Source organism: Tachysurus vachellii, chromosome 8 (assembly GCF_030014155.1).
Source record: "Tachysurus vachellii isolate PV-2020 chromosome 8, HZAU_Pvac_v1, whole genome shotgun sequence".
NCBI lineage: Eukaryota > Metazoa > Chordata > Actinopteri > Siluriformes > Bagridae > Tachysurus > Tachysurus vachellii.
The window spans coordinates 26,062,789-26,085,824 of NC_083467.1; the positions used below are offsets into that span (position 1 = coordinate 26,062,789).

General features: G+C 38.7%; 1 protein-coding gene across 1 annotated transcript; it reads left to right on the top strand.

Annotated features, from left to right (window-relative positions):
* The first annotated feature begins 3,519 nt into the window (after nucleotides 1-3,519).
* On the top strand, nucleotides 3,520-20,419 carry spopla (speckle type BTB/POZ protein like a). The gene is made up of 12 exons (XM_060877053.1): nucleotides 3,520-3,672; nucleotides 4,728-4,812; nucleotides 6,907-7,072; nucleotides 7,518-7,639; nucleotides 7,785-7,936; nucleotides 9,801-9,928; nucleotides 12,414-12,591; nucleotides 13,261-13,316; nucleotides 13,398-13,520; nucleotides 15,024-15,166; nucleotides 15,295-15,348; nucleotides 17,002-20,419. Exons 3-12 carry the CDS (start codon nucleotides 6,965-6,967, stop codon nucleotides 17,144-17,146), a joined length of 1,209 nt encoding a protein of 402 aa, XP_060733036.1. The 5' UTR covers nucleotides 3,520-3,672; nucleotides 4,728-4,812; nucleotides 6,907-6,964; the 3' UTR covers nucleotides 17,147-20,419.
* The last annotated feature ends 2,617 nt before the right edge of the window (nucleotides 20,420-23,036 follow it).

Below are 23,036 nucleotides of genomic sequence, written 5' to 3' on the forward strand. Positions count from 1 at the left end.
TGTCAAACGGACATATAAGAGCTGTCAAGGAGAGGAATTAAGAAACTGCTGTTTGAGTTGTGATTAAATTACAAGGACTCTGAAGTTTCATTAAAACTAGCAGCATGTCTTGATCTAAATTTCACACTTTGATCAGTCCTGAAGGTTTTTATACACGGTAATTACACTAACTGAACAAAGAGTTCAGAAATCGTGACAGGAAATGTCTGTGCTGCTGTCCAGGAATGAGTCTATATTAAGAGCGAGAGAAAGAGAGAACAAGAACAACACCATAAAGTATTAACATCTAATTAATGCCTAATTCTGAACACGGTCAACATTCACATAAACACAAAGAAAATGTTCAACAGGTGAAAATGGCTGAGCACAAAAAATTAATCCAGTAATTAAAGAGATGACTTTATGACTCGGTCCCTAATACCATTTGCAGCACAGAAATTCTCAAATGTTTAGCATTTTTGCTTCATTCACAAAGATCATCATTAAAGGTTGAGTGTTTTCTCAGTATGATTGATTGATTGATTGATTGATTGATTGATTGATTGATTGATTGATTGTGTATATGTGTGTAGATTGTGTTTAATTCTTTAATTGTAAGTAGATCTGGATTTCCTTTGCATGACAACAGAAAGTGATTAAACATCTACATTCACACAGTAACTTTTTTTTCCTCTTCAGCATATCGTTCAGCATGATGCCACCACCCCCATGTTTCACAGGGTGGATGGTTTTCACAAGCTATTGAGCAGTGTGTTCGTCACGGGTATTTGTGTATAAAAGCAGATAAAGAAATGAAGAAAAAGAAAAGATTGTTGATACTTAAAAATATATATTTCCTTTATTTACAAAGAAATAATACTTTAATATATTCAAAGTTATTTGAATATATTAAAGTATGCATGTAATATTGGACTTGTATGACATGCTAGCGTGCGTCTGAATGTTTTTACAGCCTAAACATACATTTCAGCTGGACATACTGTTCTTGACGTTGTTGTTTCGTTAGTTTGTTCTCTACATGTCAGGATCTAGATACTAAGCAATGTGTTTGACTTTTATAGATATTTTGCTGTTTATTTGTAAATTGTGGCTACATGAAACTTTCGGTTTAGAATAACTGATACACGGCTTTAGACAAACTCCACTCACATCTTTATTTAACTCTAAGCAGCGCTTAAGTCTGACGTCTGAAGTCTGAATTTCACTTTGATTGAACTGTTACATCATATTTACAAAAAACTATGTCTTTTATCATTCCTCAGGCTGTAATGTCTCCAGCTCCAGTTTGATTGTGTGTAAATTGGCATTAAAAGGATCGGTTGTTTAACGCTTTTGGCATCAAGGAATTATTTCAGCATGCTCAGTGGACCATGACCGCCTCTTGCAGTGAAGATTGTTCTTAAATATCCGAGCCAAACTGTTTTTATGGTGCCACGTTAGCCGTGAAAAGGCCGTGTGTGAACACAGAGTAGATTTCCAATCTCAGCTGTGTGTGCACTTTCATGCTGGAGTGAATGGGAATCGGTTATCACAGGCCCACAGGGTGTAATAGCGCAGCTTTGTTTTAGCGTAGCTTAGCCAGAGCTTCTTTATGTTTCACATCAGAACAAGGCTCAAGACACTGAGAAACCTGCAGGAGACCTGGTGTGGAATATAAACCCAGAGTGTGTACAGTCTCATCATATAGAAAACTAGTGCGAGGCATTACGACGCCTATACGGCTAAATACTGCAGCTTGCATAACTGCATTGTTCTGTAAGTATTAAACACCCTGTGTGGTGCTGTTACAGGAAAACAGAGATACTGTTACTAACACAGACAGGATTCTTTTCCTGTAACAAACATCCTGATGTAAAGTACAAACAATAAAGCACAGACACACACCACAGACACACACAGACACACAGTGACACATACACACAAACCACAGACACACAAACACACACACACAAACATGCACATACTGTAGACAAACTTTGTCACACACACACTCACAGTGTTCAGTGGATTCCTACCAATCCTTAAATATCATGTTGTTTCTCTGCTGCTTGTCTCTCAGTTTCCTCAACAGTTTCTGACAGTTTTGTTTATTTTTTTCTATAATCAACCCCCTTATAAAATAATACTGTTCCCAGAAACATTTCTCAGATTTATTTATTTATTTTTTTAATCTTTTATTTTTTTCTTTTAATCGCTCTTTGTCTTTATGTTCCTGTTTCATTTGGTTTGTTTGTTAATGCATTTTAATTTTAATGAGCAGTGTGTTTAGCACGACAGTGAGGCCAAATGTAGTTGCAGTTAAATCTGAAAATATAGAGCAAAATATATATTTAATATATGTATTATTTATACACTTATTAGCCTTGACCTCCTGGTGGTCCAGAGGAAAGATATCTTTGCCACGCCCTGGGTTCCATTCTTGGGCAGGCTGATATCCAAGCCAAAATGGGCAGGTTGTGTCAGGAAAGGCATCCGGCATAAAACCTTAACCGAATCTAATATGCGATCTATGTGATCTGCTGTGGTGCCTCTGAACCTAGAGCAGCCGAAAGAAAGAAAAATGAACTTATTAGACTTATTGAAGATGATCAGGCAGAACCTGGGAAAAGTTCAGAGGAGAGCAGTGAATAATTTTGCAAGCCACTGTATAGTTATTAATCCATCTGACCATGTGAACCATCTAAAGAGATGATTTTATAGACGACAAAAAGGTTTTGACTTCGTTAGCGTAATGGTGCAGCTTGTTTACACACCCATGAGCCAGGTTGTAGATGAAAATGAAACAGAAATTGGCTGAGATAAGAACCTTCAGGCTCTGAGGAGGTAAAATAAGATTCTGAGCTCTGGCCTGATTGATCCGCTCGAGAGGTGAACGAGCGTCCTGACGGCTGCTTTGAAGTAAAGTTTGGAACAAAGTCCATGATGTCACACTTTATCAAACCTCCTTTGATGTCGAGGGCTACAACATACATGCTTTCTCTCCACGGAGAAGGAAGGTGTCCCGTATCACTCCCTGGTTTTAGATGTCTGATGTGATGTTGCTGGCTCTGAATCCAAAATGTCTGCTGGAAATATTTATATCTAGATATTTATTTATAGATATTTTATTATATCTATTTAAACCTTTAACCTAAAACTACTATGACTGCTACAACTGATATTAGTTAATAATGCTTACTTTATTATTTTTATAATTGTTGTTGTTGCTATACATGATTGTTTGTTTGTTAAATATAAACTGTAGCTACAAAAACATTAGATTTTGTTAAGCTTTAAATAATAATTACATTAAAAATATTCCGGTGTAAAAACGAGCTGAAAAATATAGATTTTGCATAATACTACTACTACTACTACTACTAATAATAATAATAACAATAACAATAACAATAACAATAACAATAATACTACTAATAATAAGAAGAAGAATTAAAAGAATTAAACATGTACTGTCTATTGTAAGGGCCCCTTTAATGCGCATGCGCGTTAGCTCATCAGTGCGCATGCGCCGAACAGCTCCGCTTCAACCTCAGTCTGTTTGGGATGAAACTAGCTAACATGCTAACTGACTGATTAACGGATTAAACACGGGAATTTCGCAAAACAAAAGTTTTGACAACTCGTGGATTTTTTAAATAGTCTGCGCTGAAATGATGGGCAAGTCGGAGAAAGGTTTGTTACTGTGTCCGAGGACTTTTTCTTTAATGTTATTAGTTTAAGGATGTTGTGTTAGCTTAGCTTAGCTTAGCTTAGCTTGTTTTGGTCGCTTGTTAGCTCACTTTGTTGTCTTTTGCTTGATAAGTGAAAAAAATAAAATAAATAAATATACTCTACTTTTAAATTTATATATATATATATATATATATATATATATATATATATATATATATATATATATATGCTGTACTTTTAAATTACTGCTTGTTTATATTATTATTATTATTATTATTAATAATAATAAATTGTATAAATATAATTTTGTTTTTTATTAATAATATATATTAATTGCTACTTTTATATATCATATATGTAATCAAGGTAATTCATGGCAGGAAAGCATGCCAAAAGCAAAATTAATTAAACCCCTACATAATAATTAATTTAACTTATTCCATGCAGATATTTTATAGATTTGATATTTATTAGATGTTATCGTAAAATATATTTTAATCTATCAGCTTTATTATGTGGGTGAATAGTCAGTGGTATCAAATTTAAGCAGTTTATTAATCAGATGATTTAAATCTTATCTTCCAGGCTTTGATTGTACTGTAAAACATTTCAGATGGACATTTCTACTGTTTTGTATTTAGTTTTTTGTTTTTTCTTTACATGGTCTTGATCAGCAAGGACGTGTTTGGACTAGCACTGGATTATCAGGAAGCTCAGTCAGGGGAAGACTTTAACATGGGTATCACATAAAGACCTCAAATAAGATGGTTTATATACAGGGTAGGTTTAATTTGGACAAAATAACCAAAAGCTTATAAACACTAGAGAACTAGAAACACTAGAGAATATCTATGAAGAAAAGGCAGGAGACATTAAGTAACTTGAACAACAAACCAAAAAACGCTGGATATAATGAGATCTACAAACAAAACACAACCCGTATGATCATCTGAATCACTTCTAACGTGGTTTAGGCCGGGTCTGCTTCCTGAGCTAGTCCTGTTCTGTTCACAAACGTCTTGATGGTTCTGTTTCCATCTGGTGTTCTCCCTCAGGTTGGGACGAAGGCAGAGTTCCAGGGATGGTCCTGTAGACCTGGTCATCATTAGCATGAGAGAGAAAGGTTTTCATCAACTCAGGGTGAGTTTCACCACAGTAGTGTAAATGTGGACCAGTGTAGATGAGTGATGATGGACCTGACAACATCTCCAGGCCATGTTGATGCTCTTGTAATGTGTGATGAGATGACAGGTGCTCTGTTTTTAGACCGTTATCCTCCGGTGTGGAGTGGTGTGTAAAATCCAATCTGAACTTCTCAGATCTACTTTTAAATAATATGAAAAACCAGCTGTAGCTGTCTTTTCCACTCTGGACCTGCTTTGATCTGAAGGCAGGTTCCTCCTCTTCCCCCTGGGAAAACTTCTCACTGTTGATATTCTCTCTCTCTGTCTCTCTCTCTGTCTCTTTGTCTCTCTCTCTCTCTCTCTCTCTCTCTCTCTCTCTCTCTCTCTCTCTCAGCCTCTCTCTCGCTCTCACTCCCTTTCTCAAATGCTAAATAAATACTATTAAAACGAGAGGCATTTTCTTGAATATCTTCTGTGGAACTTCACAGGATGAGATGGAGCAGCTTGGGTCCGTGTGGTGCTGACAGAGGCGAGTCTGGGCCTGTGTTAGACCTGTACAGACATGCCGTTTAGCACAAACACTGCACTACTAATTTACAGAAAGTCCCTTTATCTTAAAAACAAAACACTCATGTACCTGCCCACTGTCATCAAAAGACAATAAACAACACTAATTTATTTTCATTTACATAATTTCATAAATAATTTGCTTGTTAATAAACCAGGTGAAGCAGACAAATAAATGTTGTACTTGACTAAAATGTCAACTAAATGTTAAAGTAAATAAATATGAAATATTAATTGATTAATTATATATTATAAATAAGGCATCACCTGATTTCTTTTAAAGCATAAATAAATAAAAAAAATAATAGATATCATTTGGTCCAGATAAATAAATAATGAAGGCTATTGACTTAAAAAAACAACCAAAAAAAACCCTCAAGAAGCCTCAAATAATGTAATTTAAATAAATGAATTAAAGTAAAAAAGCTGACTTGGTCTTAATTATTAAATGAGTGACTGAATTAAAAATAATTTTTGGATGAAACATTTGTGTAATAAAATAAATAAATATTCACTACTGGTTGCTTTATAATATAAATGGGGAAAAAATTCAAAAGATTCATATAGACTAAGGCCTAAACCAATTAGGTCTAAAACATAAATAAATAAAATATAAGTAAAAATAGTACGTATCTAAGTAAGTAAATACGTAAACATAAGTAAATAAAAAAATGCTAAAGCATCAGTGAACTTTAAAACTAAAAGATAAAATAAAAGAATATAGAATAGAAATATTGTGCAATTAAAGTTTTCTCATTTATTACATTTAAAATGAATAAATATGTTTTAAGCTTGACTAAAAAAACTCTGTAATCAAATTTAATAATGAGATAAATACCCTTTTCCTTTTAAATCATAAATAATTACAAAATCATTGTTTGCTAAAAGCCTGAACTAATTTGGTCTAACAAACTACACAAATAATTAAAGAAAGAAATATATAAGTGAATATATAAGGTTATTGCATCAGTTAAGTGTAGCTTCAGCTGACACACACACACACACACACACACACACACACTGCAGTCCTGTGTGATTTTGCACATTTTAAACTCTTTATTATAAAAGAAGCTCTTTAAAGCCTGTGTTTATAAAAAGCTAATAATATAAATAATTTCAGCAGTGTGTGAAACGATGTCTAGACTGCAGTGTTTTATCGTCAGGCCTCTCGACCTCGTGCTCAATCTGAAAAAGAAGCCGCTCTATTGTTTACAGGGTTAATGGGTTTAATTGATGCCCTTTTTACTCTTTTATTCTAGTTTATTCTAGAAAGGTCCATATAAATCAGGGTGATTCTTGTTTATTCAGTACAGCAGGTTCTCCTGTGCCATCCTCGTCCTTTCCCCTTTCCTCTTTCTCCTCCTGATAGGTTGCTCTTCTCTAATAGTTCAACTTTGTCCCACATTCACACACATAATGACTTCCTGATGTCGAGGTCTTCGCTCTGATATTTTCAGAGGATCAGGATGTGCAGGAATGAGAGAGAGATTGCAGCCATTTGTTCTCTCTAAGCCTTGATGTTGCTGTCTTTGTCCACGCAAAGGTCAAGTGGTGAGATTTCGCCAGCCGTGGGGCTTCGCGTCCAGACAGAGGAAGGTCAAATGTCACGCGTCCTTACTCCTCCTCCTCCCCCTCCTCCTCCTCCTCCCCCTCCTTCTCAGGGAGAGATGAGCAGCGGCCCTGTGGCCGAGAGCTGGTGCTACACACAGGTGAGCAGATAGAGGAAAAGAAATAAATACAGCTGAATAAATTCAGGTTTCATTGTGAAAGAGAAAAATATTTCGAGTGACTAGACCTGAACGATGTTCACCAGATTCCCAATCTATTAACCGAGACTCACTACATAACCTAGGTAGGTCACTAGATCTCTTTTGGAACAGTATTTAATACTCAGACACAAGTACGTTTCTTAATTATGCTTCATTATGGACATGACTACATAGGGCACATCACATCCTAGTGCACTAGATAACCAGTGATATTTAATAGGCGCAGAAAATTGTATTCAATTATTACACCAATAATATAGTACTTATACTATATGTATAGTACATATGCTCACTCTGCATAGTGCACTAGATCTCAGATATAAGGGTCTGATTTCATGACATTAATCCAATGACCTTGTTGGTGTAAATGAATGTATGTGTGCAGGTAAAAGTAGTGAAATTTTCCTACATGTGGACCATTAATAACTTCAGTTTCTGTCGAGAAGAGATGGGTGAAGTACTGAAAAGCTCCACCTTCTCCTCAGGTCCCAGTGACAAGATGAAATGGTGAGACTGTTTCTATTCATGTGTACATAAAATCTATTAAATCAAATATAAGGATGAACAGAATCTGAATTAATATGTAGATTTAACACATTACATAAATAATGAACTCAGTGTTTGTTGTGTATTTGTGTTGTATTTGTTCCAGGTGCCTCAGAGTAAACCCAAAAGGACTCGATGATGAAAGTAAAGACTACCTGTCACTGTATCTTCTCCTGGTGAGCTGTCCAAAAAGTGAAGTGCGTGCAAAGTTTAAGTTTTCTTTACTCAACGCTAAGCAAGAGGAGACTAAAGCTATGGGTACGAACCACTTCTGCAGTAAACTGTGCTGTTTATTCCTCATTATATTTACTTCCATAACTCCTTTAGCATGTATATTTACATTATGTATTGTTCAGGTGTTTTTATTCTTCACTGTAGGGCTGGGCGCTAAATCGATTTTATCGATTTACACGAATGTGTAGTTTACGTCGACTTGTTTGAATGAAAATCGGTTTTCTCTTTATCATCCACTGACGCTCCCATCTGGGCTCTAGTGTTAATTTCGTCACCTATTTTTAATTTAGTCTTAGTCTTGTGCCAAATGTCCTTGTTAGTTTTAGTCATATTTAGTCATTCACATATCTTTTTTTGTTAGACAAGTTTTAGTTGACTAAAAGTTTCGTCATTTTAGTCTAGTTTTAGTCAAAAGAAAACTCAAGGTATCTTTTTTTAAAATAACACATTATTACTGAGATTATTACTGATAAACATTTCAGTAAAAAAAGTGTTTCACACATGTTTCACTCAAACTTGAGTGCACATCACGTGTTTTACTTTATTGATACTGCTTTTAATCGTAATGCAAAGACCGGTCATCGGGACATAAGCTGTCATCATAGATATCTATACACTATGAAGCTGTCATGTACAGTACAATAAAAGAGCCTGCGCAGCGACAGGAAATATAATTTAACACAAAAATCCTGCCTACACGGTGGACTTGCGCTCAGGATTTTTTTTTGAGCGACGTGTGGACGAATTGTTTCTACGCACACACTAAACAGCGCGAAGCCGCGAACTCGTTCTGAATATTTTAAAGGCGTGAGAGATTTTATCTTAGTTTTTATTTTATACAAAACATTTGCGTCTCGTCTTTTTTCGTCAACAATAATGCATGTTAATTTAGTCTCAGTCAGCGTTTTTGGACAGCGGTGCAGTCTTGTCATCGTCTCGTCTTAGTCATGAAAAAAAAAGGTCGAACATATCTCGTCTCGTCTGACGAAATTAACACTACTGGGCTCCCGTAGTTTCGAATGGGCTCAGCCCCCCTCCCACCGCGCGTTCGCCATAGAGATACACAAACAACATGGCAGCGAGCAGGGAAGAACGTCATCTGTAATGCGGAATTGGTTCGGTTTTGCGGCGTCAGACGCAGAACACACAACACCCCACTGCAAAGTGTGTTTAAAGTCTGTTGCTAGCAAAGGTAGCAGTACGACTAATTTACTGCAGCACCTTAAACAGAGGCATACTGTCGAATGGGAGAGATGTCGCGCCCTGCGAAATGAAAAAGACTGCGTCAGCACAAACACACCGACAGAAAACATCCTACCCTCTTAGAAACATTTACAAACTGTATCCAGTATGATAAGAAGGAGGCCCATTGGAAAGCGATCACGGATGCAGTGGCAATGTATATTGCTACAGATATGGTGCCAATATATACTGTGGAAGAGGAGGGGGAAAATCGATTTAAATCGTAAATCGGATTTTTTGTGAAAAAATCTGGGATTTTTAATTTTAGGCCATATCGCCCAGCCCTACTTCACTGTAACCTCGGTTAATTGGCGTCTTACACTCTCCTGAGTATTAGAAATGTTTTTGCTCCCTATCAGCTGCTGTAAACTGTATGCACTTTCCTAATGAATTAGCTTTTTAGCGAAGAACTGTGCAGGATAGAGATTTAGACCAGGAACAAGCTTTTATGCCTAGCCGATTTTCTACCATTTCTTTTTTTTTTTTTTCAATTCGAAAACCTGTAGCCTAACATAATTTCTTCATAGTCATTATGCTGAATAACTTATAGGACAGCGAGTAAGACTCTCACTGGCTAAACAAATCACACAGACATTACTATAAAGTGTCTAATTAAAATTTACATTTTTTCTCTGCCCCTTTACAGAAAGCCAAAGAGCCTATCGATTTGTTCAAGGCAAGGACTGGGGCTTCAAAAAGTTTATTAGAAGAGATTTTCTCCTTGATGAAGCTAATGGCCTTCTTCCAGACGACAAGCTCACTCTGTTCTGTGAGGTAGAGTGATTAAACCCTGTGGGAAAATCATTTCTAATTAAAAAAAAATGAACACGGGCCTCGTTATTTCCAGATGTTAGTATCGTGTTATCGGTACTCTAATACCCCTTTTCCACCAAAAAGAACCGGGTGCTGGTTCACAGCTAGCACTGGTGCTGGTTCAACGTTGGTTCCACTGGAGAACCTTCTAAGAACCGGTTTGCCTTTCCATCGGTTAGAGAGTCATCACAGAGCCGAGTCTGACGTCACTGTATACGTGTCACGTTTCCCAGCAACGTTAGCGCAGCAGCGGCAAACACATCAACAATGGTGGATGTTGCTTTACTGTTAATGCTCATGGCTTTGTGAACCTACAGTGGCATCCAAACGCGGCGAATCCAACGTGTACGTGCAGCTCCATGTAATTTGTATAAACGGAGGTTGTTATCGAGAAAGTACATAACGTTATTTTATCATTAACACAGAAAAAAGTTAGCCTTAGCATGTAGCTACCGACTATCATGTGTGCTGATAATGTATCATGTTGCAGTAAAGTAAAAGTGTATTAAATTAGTATACTTAAGGTATACATACAACAAATGCGCTAACAGTAGCCCCGCCCCCAGCCCCTAACGTAAGCGGTTCTTAAGTTTAGACTAGCAACGTTTTGGTGCTACTTAAGAACCACTTTTCCTGGTTCAGAGCCGGTGCTTTGGCTGTCGAAAAAGAAAGAACTGGTTTTAAATTAGGCTTCGAACCAGCACTCAAACTGCCTCGGTGGAAAAGGGTATGTATATGTACTACCCATAATGCACTGTGAGCAACCTTACCGTCTCTATGGGCCTCTATGGTCACTTCATGTGTTGTCTCTGATCCGATAGCTATCTAATTTGTTAAAACCGTTCCATTTACATTAGGCCACATAAATGCGTCTCTGCGAATCGGATAACGATCCGATCTTTCTACTCCTGCCCAAAATGCAAATATATATTACCTCATTTCCGGGGTAATTGAAATGGAACACGCTTTGGTGTGTGCGGTTTTCAGAATGCAATCAAAAAGAAGACGAAAAAACTTGCTACGACGGTTATGCTACAAAAAACAGCGTTTACTGTTTGCTGCATTTTGGCCGGCGGCAGCAGCGCGTTTTAAGACCCGACGAGACGCCATAAATGATACAGGAACGTCTTCTTACAGAAAACTTCAGCACATCATCACATCACACGATTATTCGCAGTGTCCACCACACAGGTCCCTCTGAACAAGCTGGTGCTATAGATACGATAACGTATTATAACAAGCGCTTTAATATAAACCATGCTGTTATAGGGGATTAACCACACCTCTCTTTTGTGACCAATCAGAATCCAGAATTACTCTGCACTCTGCTTTAAAAGTGCCGGGATCGCTTTGTTTATCATGTCGCTAGCAAACAAACGATCCTCTCATCCTTTTTGAGATTTTTTAAAAATAATTAGTCCTAACAGTTTAATACAGTTTAATATCATTAAATATCATATCATATTTTATCATATAAATATCATATATTATCATATAATATCATATTGTATGATCGGGAAACTCAAAAAAACTCCCAGAATCCATTTGACTGAGCGAGTCGAGGCGGCTGTGCCTTTCTGAGTTTCTCGAGTAAGCGATCAGGTTGCGTTGGGCATCTTACAGAGATCCTGCCTCTCTTCACGAGCACCCATAATAAGCAATCGATGAGAGAAAAAAGAGAGAGCAGTTTATAGTGTTTCGTAGATAATTAAGAGGATATTGTCTGGAGAGAGACAGAAAGAGTCTGCAAGTCCCGTTGGGATCTTCAACAAGGTTCAACGTTTGCTGGGAAATTGGCAATTTAATAAAGCAAATTAGATGCAAATTGCAGATGGGCTGTTTTCCATTGTTAATTGGATGGCTCTTGAGATAGAAGTGAGAAACTCTGCGACTGTTAAACCGTTGCCGGTTTTCTTTCTCACACAGCTCTGTTTCAGTCATTTAAAGGTATAATAAGCGAAAAATCTTATTTTATTTCTGTAAAAATAGATGTCAGGACGTTGGTTGGTAATCCGCTGGTGTTAGTTGTTATGGTTATTTATAGCTAAGAGAAATGTTGCCACCTTTCTGGTCCTGGAAGAGAAAGTGTGTGTGAGAGAGAGAGAAAGTGTGTGTGTGAGTGTGTATGTGAGAGAATTGTTTCTGTGTCTCTTCAGCTCTGTGCAGTACGACTCAGAGTTCTCTGGGTGTCTTCCTGATGGTTTTCCTGCAATTATTTAGGATTTGGATGCGCTGACTCACTGCCTGGCCTGCTGAGCTCCTCTAATCTTTTGCATCTTTATAAACGTTATAAATGTTTAGTGAAAATGTTGCTTACTGCGGTTAAAAGCGCATCGTTCTCTTTTCTGCCGAATATCTTCACTCTTTCGAAACACATTAATTTATGTTTGCTGTTGCACTCAGCCTTCGCTCCTGATCTTCTCTTTCTGTTTTTCCTCTGGTCCAGGTGAGTGTAGTGCAGGACTCTGTAAATATCTCAGGTCAGTCGAACACAAACGTGCTGAAAGTTCCTGAGTGCCAACTGTCAGATGATCTGGGAAACCTGTGGGAGTGTTCACGCTTCACTGACTGTACACTGTGTGTTGGGGGGCAGGAGTTCAAGGCCCACAAATCCATCCTGGCAGGTAAAGACCTACACCTATCCTCATTATGGTTTAGATTCCATAAATGTAAGCTCTGATCGGTGCCTTAAGATCTCACACAGATCTGGACACCAGATCTGAGGCAGATTGGTCCCATAATATTTCAGATATATTATTAGATCAGATCTCAAGAAAATTGGTCCCGCGTGATTTCAGGCAGTTTGATTCTTAGATTAAACATCTAAGGGCCTGGTTGAATTGTGCCTCCAAGATATTAGGTGGAGGATTGGTCCTCCAACATTACGGGCAGATTGCTCCCCCAGATCTCAGCTGGATTGGTCCTACCAGATATCGGACAGAACAGTCTCGTAGATAATAGGTGGAATGTCTTATAATCTGGTGGACCAATCACCTATTGATAAAGTCGCTTGGCATCTACAATCTTGAGCTAATTGGTCAACTTGGCTTTTGTGTGGATTGGTCCACTAGATGTGTGTGAGTTTGGTTCATCGGTTTCAGAGATACTTCAATCACCAGCTCATCAGAGTGCAACCTCCACATCAACATCACCATATTTTACCACCACCAAACCACCTCCTTAATCACAGGTCACAGTAAATAAAATAGGGGTGGGATAAATAAAATAAAATAAAATCCATGTTTTTAGCCAATCCTAATATATGTCTGACGGATGAATTGCTTTCTTGACAGCGAGATCTCCGGTGTTTAATGCCATGTTTGAGCACGAGATGGAGGAGAGCAAGAAGGTACGCTTTCACTGTGATTACTAGACGTTTCCTGTAGCTGTTGTGTCAGTACTTACTTTCTCTTTATTTCATCTCACACAGAACCGGGTGGACATCAGCGACGTCGAGCCAGATGTCTTCAAAGAAATGATGGGGTTTATATACACGGGGAAAGCACCAAATCTGGAGAAAATGGCCGACAGTTTGTTGGCAGCAGCTGATAAAGTAAGCGATGAAGCAACATGGTCTTGTTTTTCATCATATCGAAAAGTTATGAACTGACAGATTTGACCTGAACTAATATTTTACCTGCTATTAAACTGTACGCAGCTACTGAATCAGCATCACTGACTTCACTGCTCACGTTCGTTTACATTCTATCTCATCTTCTGTAAATTCATGCCTCATGTTAGCTAACATTAATGGAACCTTCTAGACTTCTAGTTTACATCATGCTACCTATATATATATATATATATATATATATTTCGAATTTTATAAATGTTTAAAGCCTATTTTATATTATAATGATTTTAACATTAGCAGTGGATTCTGTGCTATAATTACCAACATTTCCGACCCGAGGCTTCGGCTAGGTCCAGATCCAGTTTGGTGTAAGATGTGTGTTCTCAATGTAGTGAGCAGCAGTTCTTTTGGCTTTTGTTCATTTGTGTTGTTTATGATAAAGCTTAATAGATCAAACCCCAGTGCACGATTTATGCCCCTTTACCACCGAGGCAGTTTAAGTGCTGGTTCGGAGCCTAATTTTGGTTCGGTTCTTTTTGGTGGAAAAGGGGCATTAGACCTGGTTCAGGGATCAGTTCTGTGGCTCAGAAACGTTCTTCACCAAACATTCTGAACTCACTGCAGGAAACAGTTCAGTTCAACTTTCATTTTATTCTATTCTAGTTTTATTTTAGTCTCGTGCTTTTAACAGTGGACATTATCTCAAAGCAGCTTCAAGGAAATATACAAATTTAGAATAAAAAAAACTACAAAGTTTCAAATTAAATGTATATCCCTATAATTTAATATCGCTATATTATTTATATTGATATTTTTAGCCTTCCTGCTTCCTCGTCCTGTTTGTGTGAGCAGAAAGGCATCTAATAGGAATTTATGCTTCTTTATGCTTTAGTGTTTACTATTTGTAGTAACAATTGAACTTTAAACGAAGTAGCAGCAGTTTTTCACATACTATAATAAAATCTCACAACATGATGAATGGAAAAAGCCCTTATTAATCCGAGATAAACGTGACTGATGATCACCCGATTTAAAGGGAAAATGTGTAGCATGCTGCATCTATACACTAAATTATTCTACACGATAACACTTTAAATGATATTCGTGTCCGTCACGAAACGCTGTATGCAACCTTTATTAAAAAATGGCCCAGACACCACTTTAGCTACGTTCATCTGTCAGGACCTTTCCTCTAAGATCTTTTATGCATTATCTTTCTGACAGTAAGATTGAATAAGAATTTTCCCCTCTTACTTGTGTGGTGACATTTAGAATTGACAGAAAATACATTTTTTGTTTTGTTGGGATTCATTCTGATTATTTCAGCTCAATAAAAATATTCCATAATGTAACTGTTAGCTCCATGTTATAGACTCTGCGATCTTATAAACATCTGTACGGGACAGAAGTTCATCCCAGGTTTGTGAAGAAAAGTAGTCGTCTTGACAGAGCTGTAAATTGTGTGTCTGTGTGTGTGTATAGTACGCTCTGGAGCGTTTAAAGGTGATGTGTGAGGAGTCTCTGTGCAGCAGTCTGTGTGTGGAGAACGTAGCCGACACGCTCATCCTCGCCGACCTGCACAGCGCCGAGCAGCTCAAAGCTCAAGCCATCGATTTTATCAACAGGCAAGAGAAAAAAAAACCACGCACCGCTGAACCGTGGCTCTCGATGATAAATCACTGCTGCCATCCCTGTTTACACACTCTGAATGTTAGCTAGCTCTGTTTTTTTTTCTTTTTTATCTCTTCTGTAGGTGCAGCGTTCTCCGACAGCTGGGGTGCAAGGATGGAAAATACTGGAATAGCAAGTATGTAATTAGCCCGAGAGAGAGAGAGAGAAAAGGGGGGTGGGGTGGGAATGGAGAGAGAGAGAGAGAGAGAAGATTAATAACAAGCTCTTATCAGCACCAGAGCGCTGCATTAGAATTCATTGTTTTGGGTTCTGGCTGCTAAAACCTCTTCCGTCTCTGCTAGTTTTCTCCGTATCTCAGAATTTATGATGTTAATAGACTTTCAGAAACAGTTCAGGAATATTGAAAACACCCCAAACGCACACTTCTCATTGTTTTATTTCTCCTCCATGAAGTCCGCTTATAGTGTCGGTGTCATCATTCTCGTGTAAACGGCCGCTTTCCAGCCTTCAGAATCATACACACACACACACACACACGCACGTTTACACAGCTCACCTTCTGACACGTAACACAACCCGCTCTGAATTCCGCCCCTACTCCAAACACCAGGTCCGCGCAGAAGAAGAAAAAGCCGACAGCCTCGTTGACGTGAGGAATTTAAGCTTTATTCTATTTTATTTGTTTACAGTGGGATCACGGTGTAGAATAGTGAGGCATTACGAGTTCTTTAAACTGAAGGTTCTGGAGACACACTTGGCATAAAATCAGCTGTTTATAATCAGAGTATTTAAAGGTGGGGTCTCCGTTGTTTGAAAGCCAATGTTGATATTTGAAATCACCAAAACAAACACGCCCCTAACCCAAATGGGTTCAGTGAGTAATACTATGGTAATACAAATGTGTTTTTGTAGTACTGTGTGTTGTACCGTGAAAGGTTTAGCTCCGTTTCACGCGGAAGACGTTCAGTTCTCTCCAGTCATGTCAATGTTAAAACCGCTCTCTGCTAATGTCACACATGCGCACTGAACACTCTCTCCGCCGCATATTGACAAGACACGCCCCTTTCTGCTCATTGGCTACACGTTAGTCTTGTTTTTGTTTTGTTTGGCGGCCCAACACAGTTTTTTGAAGCATTTCTCAAACAACGGAGACCCCACCTTTAATTGCAGGTGGTTTTTATTTATTTATTTTTGTTAAATAGAATATGTATAGAAATGATCTGGTGCCTTAGTGGTGCAGCAGCAGACCAGCATTCTGTGCTCTCCTCACTGCGGCCTGGGTTTGATGGGGAAATAACCCAGCTACTGAGGGATCAGTTCAACCCCCAGCCTGGGTAACATGACAGGGTTGTGTCAGAAGGGCATCCAGTATAAAACCTGCTCCAAATCAAATACCCCGAGCAGCTGATCCTCTGTGGTGACCCCGAACAGGGAGCAGCTGAAAGGCATAGAAAAGATCTCTCCATACCAGAGTTATCAGAAAACAAAAAGCTTGACCTTAAATCTCAACAATGGTGCTGTGTGATGTGAGGGTGGGCGGAGCCTTCTCACGCTCTCTCCCTGTCAATCAGTGACACCGGCCTATCAGCTGATTGTTGATGACGCTTTAGGATTATTGCTGTGAGTAAAAATCACTATCTGCTGTTTGGACTTTAATTAAAAACTCCAATCAGGAGAGTTTTGTGGTTTTTACAGCAGTGTGTTTATTAAGCAGTCACTCTTAATCTGTCTCTGTCTCTCGACTGAGTGTTAGATTAAAGCACTGCATCGATTTGGAGTGTGTGTGTGGTGTTAATACTCTGATGTCTTTGTGCTCTTTGTGTCTCAGTCACTCTGCAGATATAATGGAGACTCCGGGCTGGAAGGCAATGATCCAGTCTCATCCTCACTTAGTGGCCGAAGCTTTCCGCGCTCTCGCCTCGGCTCAGTGCCCTCCGTTCGGCCTGCCCAGGAAGAGGCTCAAACAGTTCTGATCTCTCTCTCGCTCTCACTCTCTCTCTCTCCATCTCTTTCTCTCTGTTTCAGCTCGGGGAAGGAATTGAGACAACATGAACTCGTACTGCTCTCACTGATGCATCGCTTCACTCTCACTCCTGATTCTTTTTTTTTTCTCCCCATCATCTTTCTTCACTTTCTCTGTCTGTATTATTTCCTCATCTCCCTCACCCTATCCTCCCTTTTTTTAACCTCAGTTTGTCCTACTTTGCCTCTGTCTTCTCATTTTAAATTTATCCATTTATCTCTCTCTCTCTCTCTCTCTCTCTCTCTCTCTCTCTCTTTTTCTTTTCTCGTTTTCAGTCTTATCAGTCTCCTTTTCACTTTTCATTCATTTCTCTCCGGGCTGGAAGGCAATGATCCAGTCTCATCCAAACTTAGTGGCCGAAGCTTTCCGTGCTCTCGCCTTGGCTCAGTGCCCTCCGTTCGGCCTGCCCAGGAAGAGGCTCAAACAGTTCTGATCTCTCTCTCTCTCTCTCTCTCTCTCTGTCTCTCTCTCTCTCTCTCTCTCTCTCTCTCTCTCTCTCTCTCTCTCACTCACTCACTCACTTTCGTTTCTTTCCTTAATCACTCTTTGTCTTTTCTTCTCTTTCATTCTCACTTGATTGCCTTTAAGGGTTACAGCCTTTCACTTCGGTTTATTTTATCCATTTCCCTTATCCTTTCTTATTACACACACACACACACACACACACACACACACACCTTTTAACTTATATCATGTGATTTTTTTTTTCCCCATCTCTCTCTCACACACACACACACACACACACACACAAAAACACTTTCTCTTTTTGGCACTTGGTCTAAATCCAGAGATGAGTGTGTGAGAGGAAAAGCTATAACAATTGTTATAACTGTTCCCACACAATATGTTCGGTCTCAGAGCTTTATTTTCCAAATTTCTCGCCCTCTCTCTCTCGATCTTTCTCTCTCTCATCCTCCTCGTGCCTGCCTCATCCCAAACAGTCCGTTTCTTCGTTCCGTTGATCCACCTACTCCTCCTCCTCCTCACCTTTTGCACTAGTTCCCTGGGTCCAGCTGTTGTTTTGATATGATGTGTAAAAGGTTTGTTTAAAACAGATAACATTCTGATGTTATATAAATGTTTGGCCCGTTTTCGTGACTAGACATTTGAGATGATCAGTGAAACAGATCATGCCCCATATTGATGGCACTATTTCTATGTAAAGGACTTGACTTATATTTGAAATGTAAATACTTTAATGTTTTTTTTTTTTGAGGGGGACATTGGAGATGTGTAAAAGAGGTATTATCTGTGCTCCTCTACACTCGCGTTACTCAGACGTGACGTTACACTGTGAGAGAAACGAGGGCTAAAAGTTATAGATGATGTACACGAGTGTATCTTGAAGTATTTTCAGCCAGGCTATTGCTTTAATTTGTTCTCCTCTTTCACTAAACCGGTCTTAAACTGAATGAACATTAATATGTAACCCAACACACAGTGGCGATGAAACGTCACCAATATAGAAATATGAGTCGTCCGATAAGTTCTGGCACCCTCCTTTAAAATGGTTTTTAAAGTAATAATAATACTTTTTTATTGATGTTGTTGTTGATTATGGGCGTGGCCTGTCCAGTGTTTTGTTTCTTTTTTTTTTTTTTTGTTTGTTTGTTTGTTTCAATGGTACAAGTAGTATCTATATACACATCTCTAATCAGTGGTTCGATTTACATGCTAACTGCTCGATTTTGCTTCTTTCTTTCTCTCATTTCATATCTAATTTTCATTGAACTGAGAAAGTATCAGTTTAAATGCTGAAGTATTGGCTCACAACACAGCCGTTTTGTACACGTGTACTGGACCCGTATCATAGAGGAGACTCTAAAGAGAGTCCTCAGCACCTTTTATCATCATTAGTTACTGTGCGTATCTAAAATCTTCCAGCATTATTTACTTTATGTTCTTTTAAAGAACTCTGATCAGTTTCCAGTGGAATAAAAATCGGTGTATTATTTGATCAGCGTTGGAGTTTCCTTTAATGAAGGCTACAATAATGAGCATCCCCTCTCTCTCTCAGCCCGTAAGAACACACCTTTCTTGGCGTACACATGCACTTTTTTTTTCGCCTCCATACGGATGATGTTTTATATTAATATTCCTTTTTGTTTCATGTAATTTCAGTAAAATATATCATTTATGTTAGTTAGCATCAGTTCATTTACAGGTTATTTACAGCATTTTATGAGCTAACACTTTAATGAGCGTTTTTTACGGTTTATTTAGGGATGAGCGAGTACAGCATTATCTGTATCTGTTAACCATATGAATTATCTGTATCTGTACTTGGAGTGGGTGGGGCCTAATCCGGAAGTAGGGATCTGGGGTCTGTCTTGAAATGGGCGGGGCTTTAACCGGTAATAATTAATTTGGTAATAAAAATAACCACGTCTGAACGAACCCACGTTTACCAGAACTCTACTGGTTAGTAAGTACGTATTATTAACGTTACAACCCGAAGTAAAAAGCTGAAGAAACCCTAAACGTTAACGGAAAAGACCCGCGAACCCGAGTGACTGAGGGAGAGACAGAGAGCTGTTCTGTGTGTGACTGTGAGTGAGCAGAGCGAGACACAGCAACACAATACATCTGTATGTGTGTAGGGGAGGGGCGTTGTGACTAGCCTATCACAGAACGCTGACACAATCAGCTACCCAATGATGATTTTCATTCAATCCGAGCACAGATATTGACTCGTATTAATCGTATAATACTCGTACTCGGCAGAAGTGCTTTATCCGTACCGGATACTCGTTTCAGCCGAGTATCCGGCTCATCTCTAGGTTTATTGCCTGAATAACATCTTAATGTCGATGGGTTTAAGCCAGTAGTGTTTTAGCTCACACACCTCTAATAATATTCACACGTCTCCTGGTTAAACCGTGCCAGAACTTCGAATGATTCAAGTTATCCCGAGGAAGATGAAAGCAGGCTTTAAGAAGCCAGATCTCTAAAGTTTTCCTTCCTTCCTCTGATCAGCCTCTCTTGTCCTTTACCAGTCAGATTTCAGCTTCCTTTGTGTGAGAGCTCGTACTCCGATCTCCACTGACTCACGCCGCTGAGAGTCGGACGCTGGCATCATCACACTGTGTGTTGGAGAGTTACGTCATGTTGTTTTGGTATATTTCACTTGGAGGCATCTGTATGATGTTTAATGTTATGTCGATTGATTTGTTCTGTTTAAGAACTGTTTGTGTTCTCATTAAAAAAGTTTTTTCAGCATAAATTGTGTGTTTTTAAAATGATTTTTATTCAAAGCCTCGCTTGCGTACTCTATTCTGATGGAAAGGTTGCCTGGTATCTAGGAGACTAGCTCACTCCTCTAGCTCACTCGCATTAAGACTCTCGCTTAAAGATCTAGGTTTTCTCCAGCTTGCAGGTTCTCCTCTGGCTCATTCACATAGAAGACTTCATCTTGTAGGCTTTTTTCCAGCTGACGCACGTCCAGCTGATTCTTGTAGCTTAGTGGTGTCTGGCCGAGTCTCATCCAACAGACTCGCTCATCCAGTCATCTCTCATCATCCAGCACATAGTCAATCAGGCCATCTTCAGTGGACTCTTGTATAGATGAATTTTATCGTCCACCTGTCTCACCTCCACCTGTCTCTCATCATCAAACCGTCTCACATCCACTTGTCTCTCATCATCAAACTGTCTCACATCCACCTGTCTCTCATCAAGCAGTCTCACATCCACCTGTCTCTCATCAAGCAGTCTCACATCCACCTGTCTCTCATCATCAACCCGTTTCACATCCACCTGTCTCTCATCATTAAGCAGTCTCACATACACCTGTCTCTCATCATTAAGCAGTCTCACATCCACCTTTCTCATCATCAAATCGTCTCGCATCCACCTCTCTCTCATCATCAACCCGTTTCACATCCACTTCTTTCATCATCAAACCGTCTCACATCCACCTGTCTCTCATCATCAAACCGTCTCACATCCACTTGTCTCTCATCATCAAACCGTCTCACATCATCAAACTGTCTCACATCCACCTGTCTCTCATCATCAAACCGTCTCACATCCTCTTGTCTCTCATCATCAAACCGTCTCACATCCACTTGTCTCTCATCATCAAACCGTCTCACATCCACTTGTCTCTCATCATCAAACCGTCTCACATCCACCTATCTCTTGTCGACTAGCTGTCTCACATACACCCGACTCTGAAAGTCTAGCCGGTTCACTCATCCCTGATCATAAACCAAGATTTGTCGTCTCTCCGACTCCCGTTGTCTACTCAGCACTCATTTATAGCAACATTACAATTTGTTACCTGATTTTAAACTGCTACACATTTGCACAAATTGGATAATTTTCTGCTTTAACATGCTGGACTACAGAACTGATGACTTCAGGTGTCTAGGTTCATCGTGACAGATCAGGACACTTATTTATCTGACACGGCATTTATTTCACCTTAAACACTGGTTCATAGTGCTGAAGATTATTGGTGGAACAAAGAAGAAAACTTAACGGATCTGATTTTTTTCCCTCTTTGCTCTAACTCTGCTGTTCATATTAAGAGTGGGTTAATTACAGAGTAGATGTGAGATTCTCAGAACTGTAGAAATGTTTCATTATCAAACCCTCCATTTGTTCATCAGAGCATTATCAAACTCCTGTAACTCATAGTAACCAGCCTGAATATCTTATTCACTTCTTTTTTTTTTCTTTTTAAAAATAAATTAAAAAATCCCATTAAGAAGAGTTTTATGATCAGTGCAATTAGTTCATTAGTATAAAAATATTGGATTTTTATATAAGTGAAAAAAAATGAAAGTCGACTGCAGGAATGTAACGTATTCTCATTAATCCTGAATAAAAGCGGTGTGTAAATTGTGTATGTGTGTGTGTGTGTGTGTGTGTGTGTTTCCTTGTTTCCTTTGGTCCTGAATTAGCACTACAGCTGCAGCACTTTGCTCTATTAAAACACGGCGCTTTCATGTGCTCCCTAATGCCAGGGCTGATTAAAGCGAACAGCAGGCACTAATCCCAGATACGAGACACTCGTTTCCCTCGAAGCGTCTCCCTATCAGCACTCTGCTCTCCACTTTTACAGCCAGTGAGGAAATACAGCCTCATGAGGGAAGCTAGAAACCTCAGCTCTGCTTTATTTATTTATTTATTTATTTTTGGCCTAAGGGTTTGAACATGAGAGAGCATTTATTCCAGCAGGAAATAGATTATAATGAAGGAACCAGAGCACTGCGTCGGTCAGAACCAATACAGGACCAGTACATCACGGGCGTCGGGGTGGAAAGAGCAGACTTACCCCAGAGCAGATATAATATTGATTTATAAATTACTTCATAAGATATTTGATGAATAAAAGTTTTCTGTGTTTTTCATGAAGACCAGAAACAAATGCTCTATTTATCATTACACCTCTTTTATTAAAAGCTGCTAAATGTCACAATTATTTGGATTAATTAATGATACAGAGAAAAGGTCAATTAGTAATAATAATAATAATAATAATAATAATAATAATAATGTAAATTATGTAAATTATGTAAATCTGTGTCTTAAAATATTTTGTCTGTAAATAGCTGGCTGTTATGTCTTGTATAGTATCTCACCATAGGAAGCAGGATTTATTTATTTATTTGTTTGTTTATTAAGTCCTGTAAGTTATTGACTTTCTGTTTGTCTGAAGATAAAAGTGTGTTAAAATTTTCAGTGCATTTGCACGTCCACTGATTCACTCTGTTAATACACCGTAACTTCCTCCCGGATGGAAGGTCCCTTTTAAAAGACTGGTTTTGCAATTAGTTAAAAATAATCAACAAATATTTAACAGGCTATAAATATAAAAAAAATCTCTTTTTGGA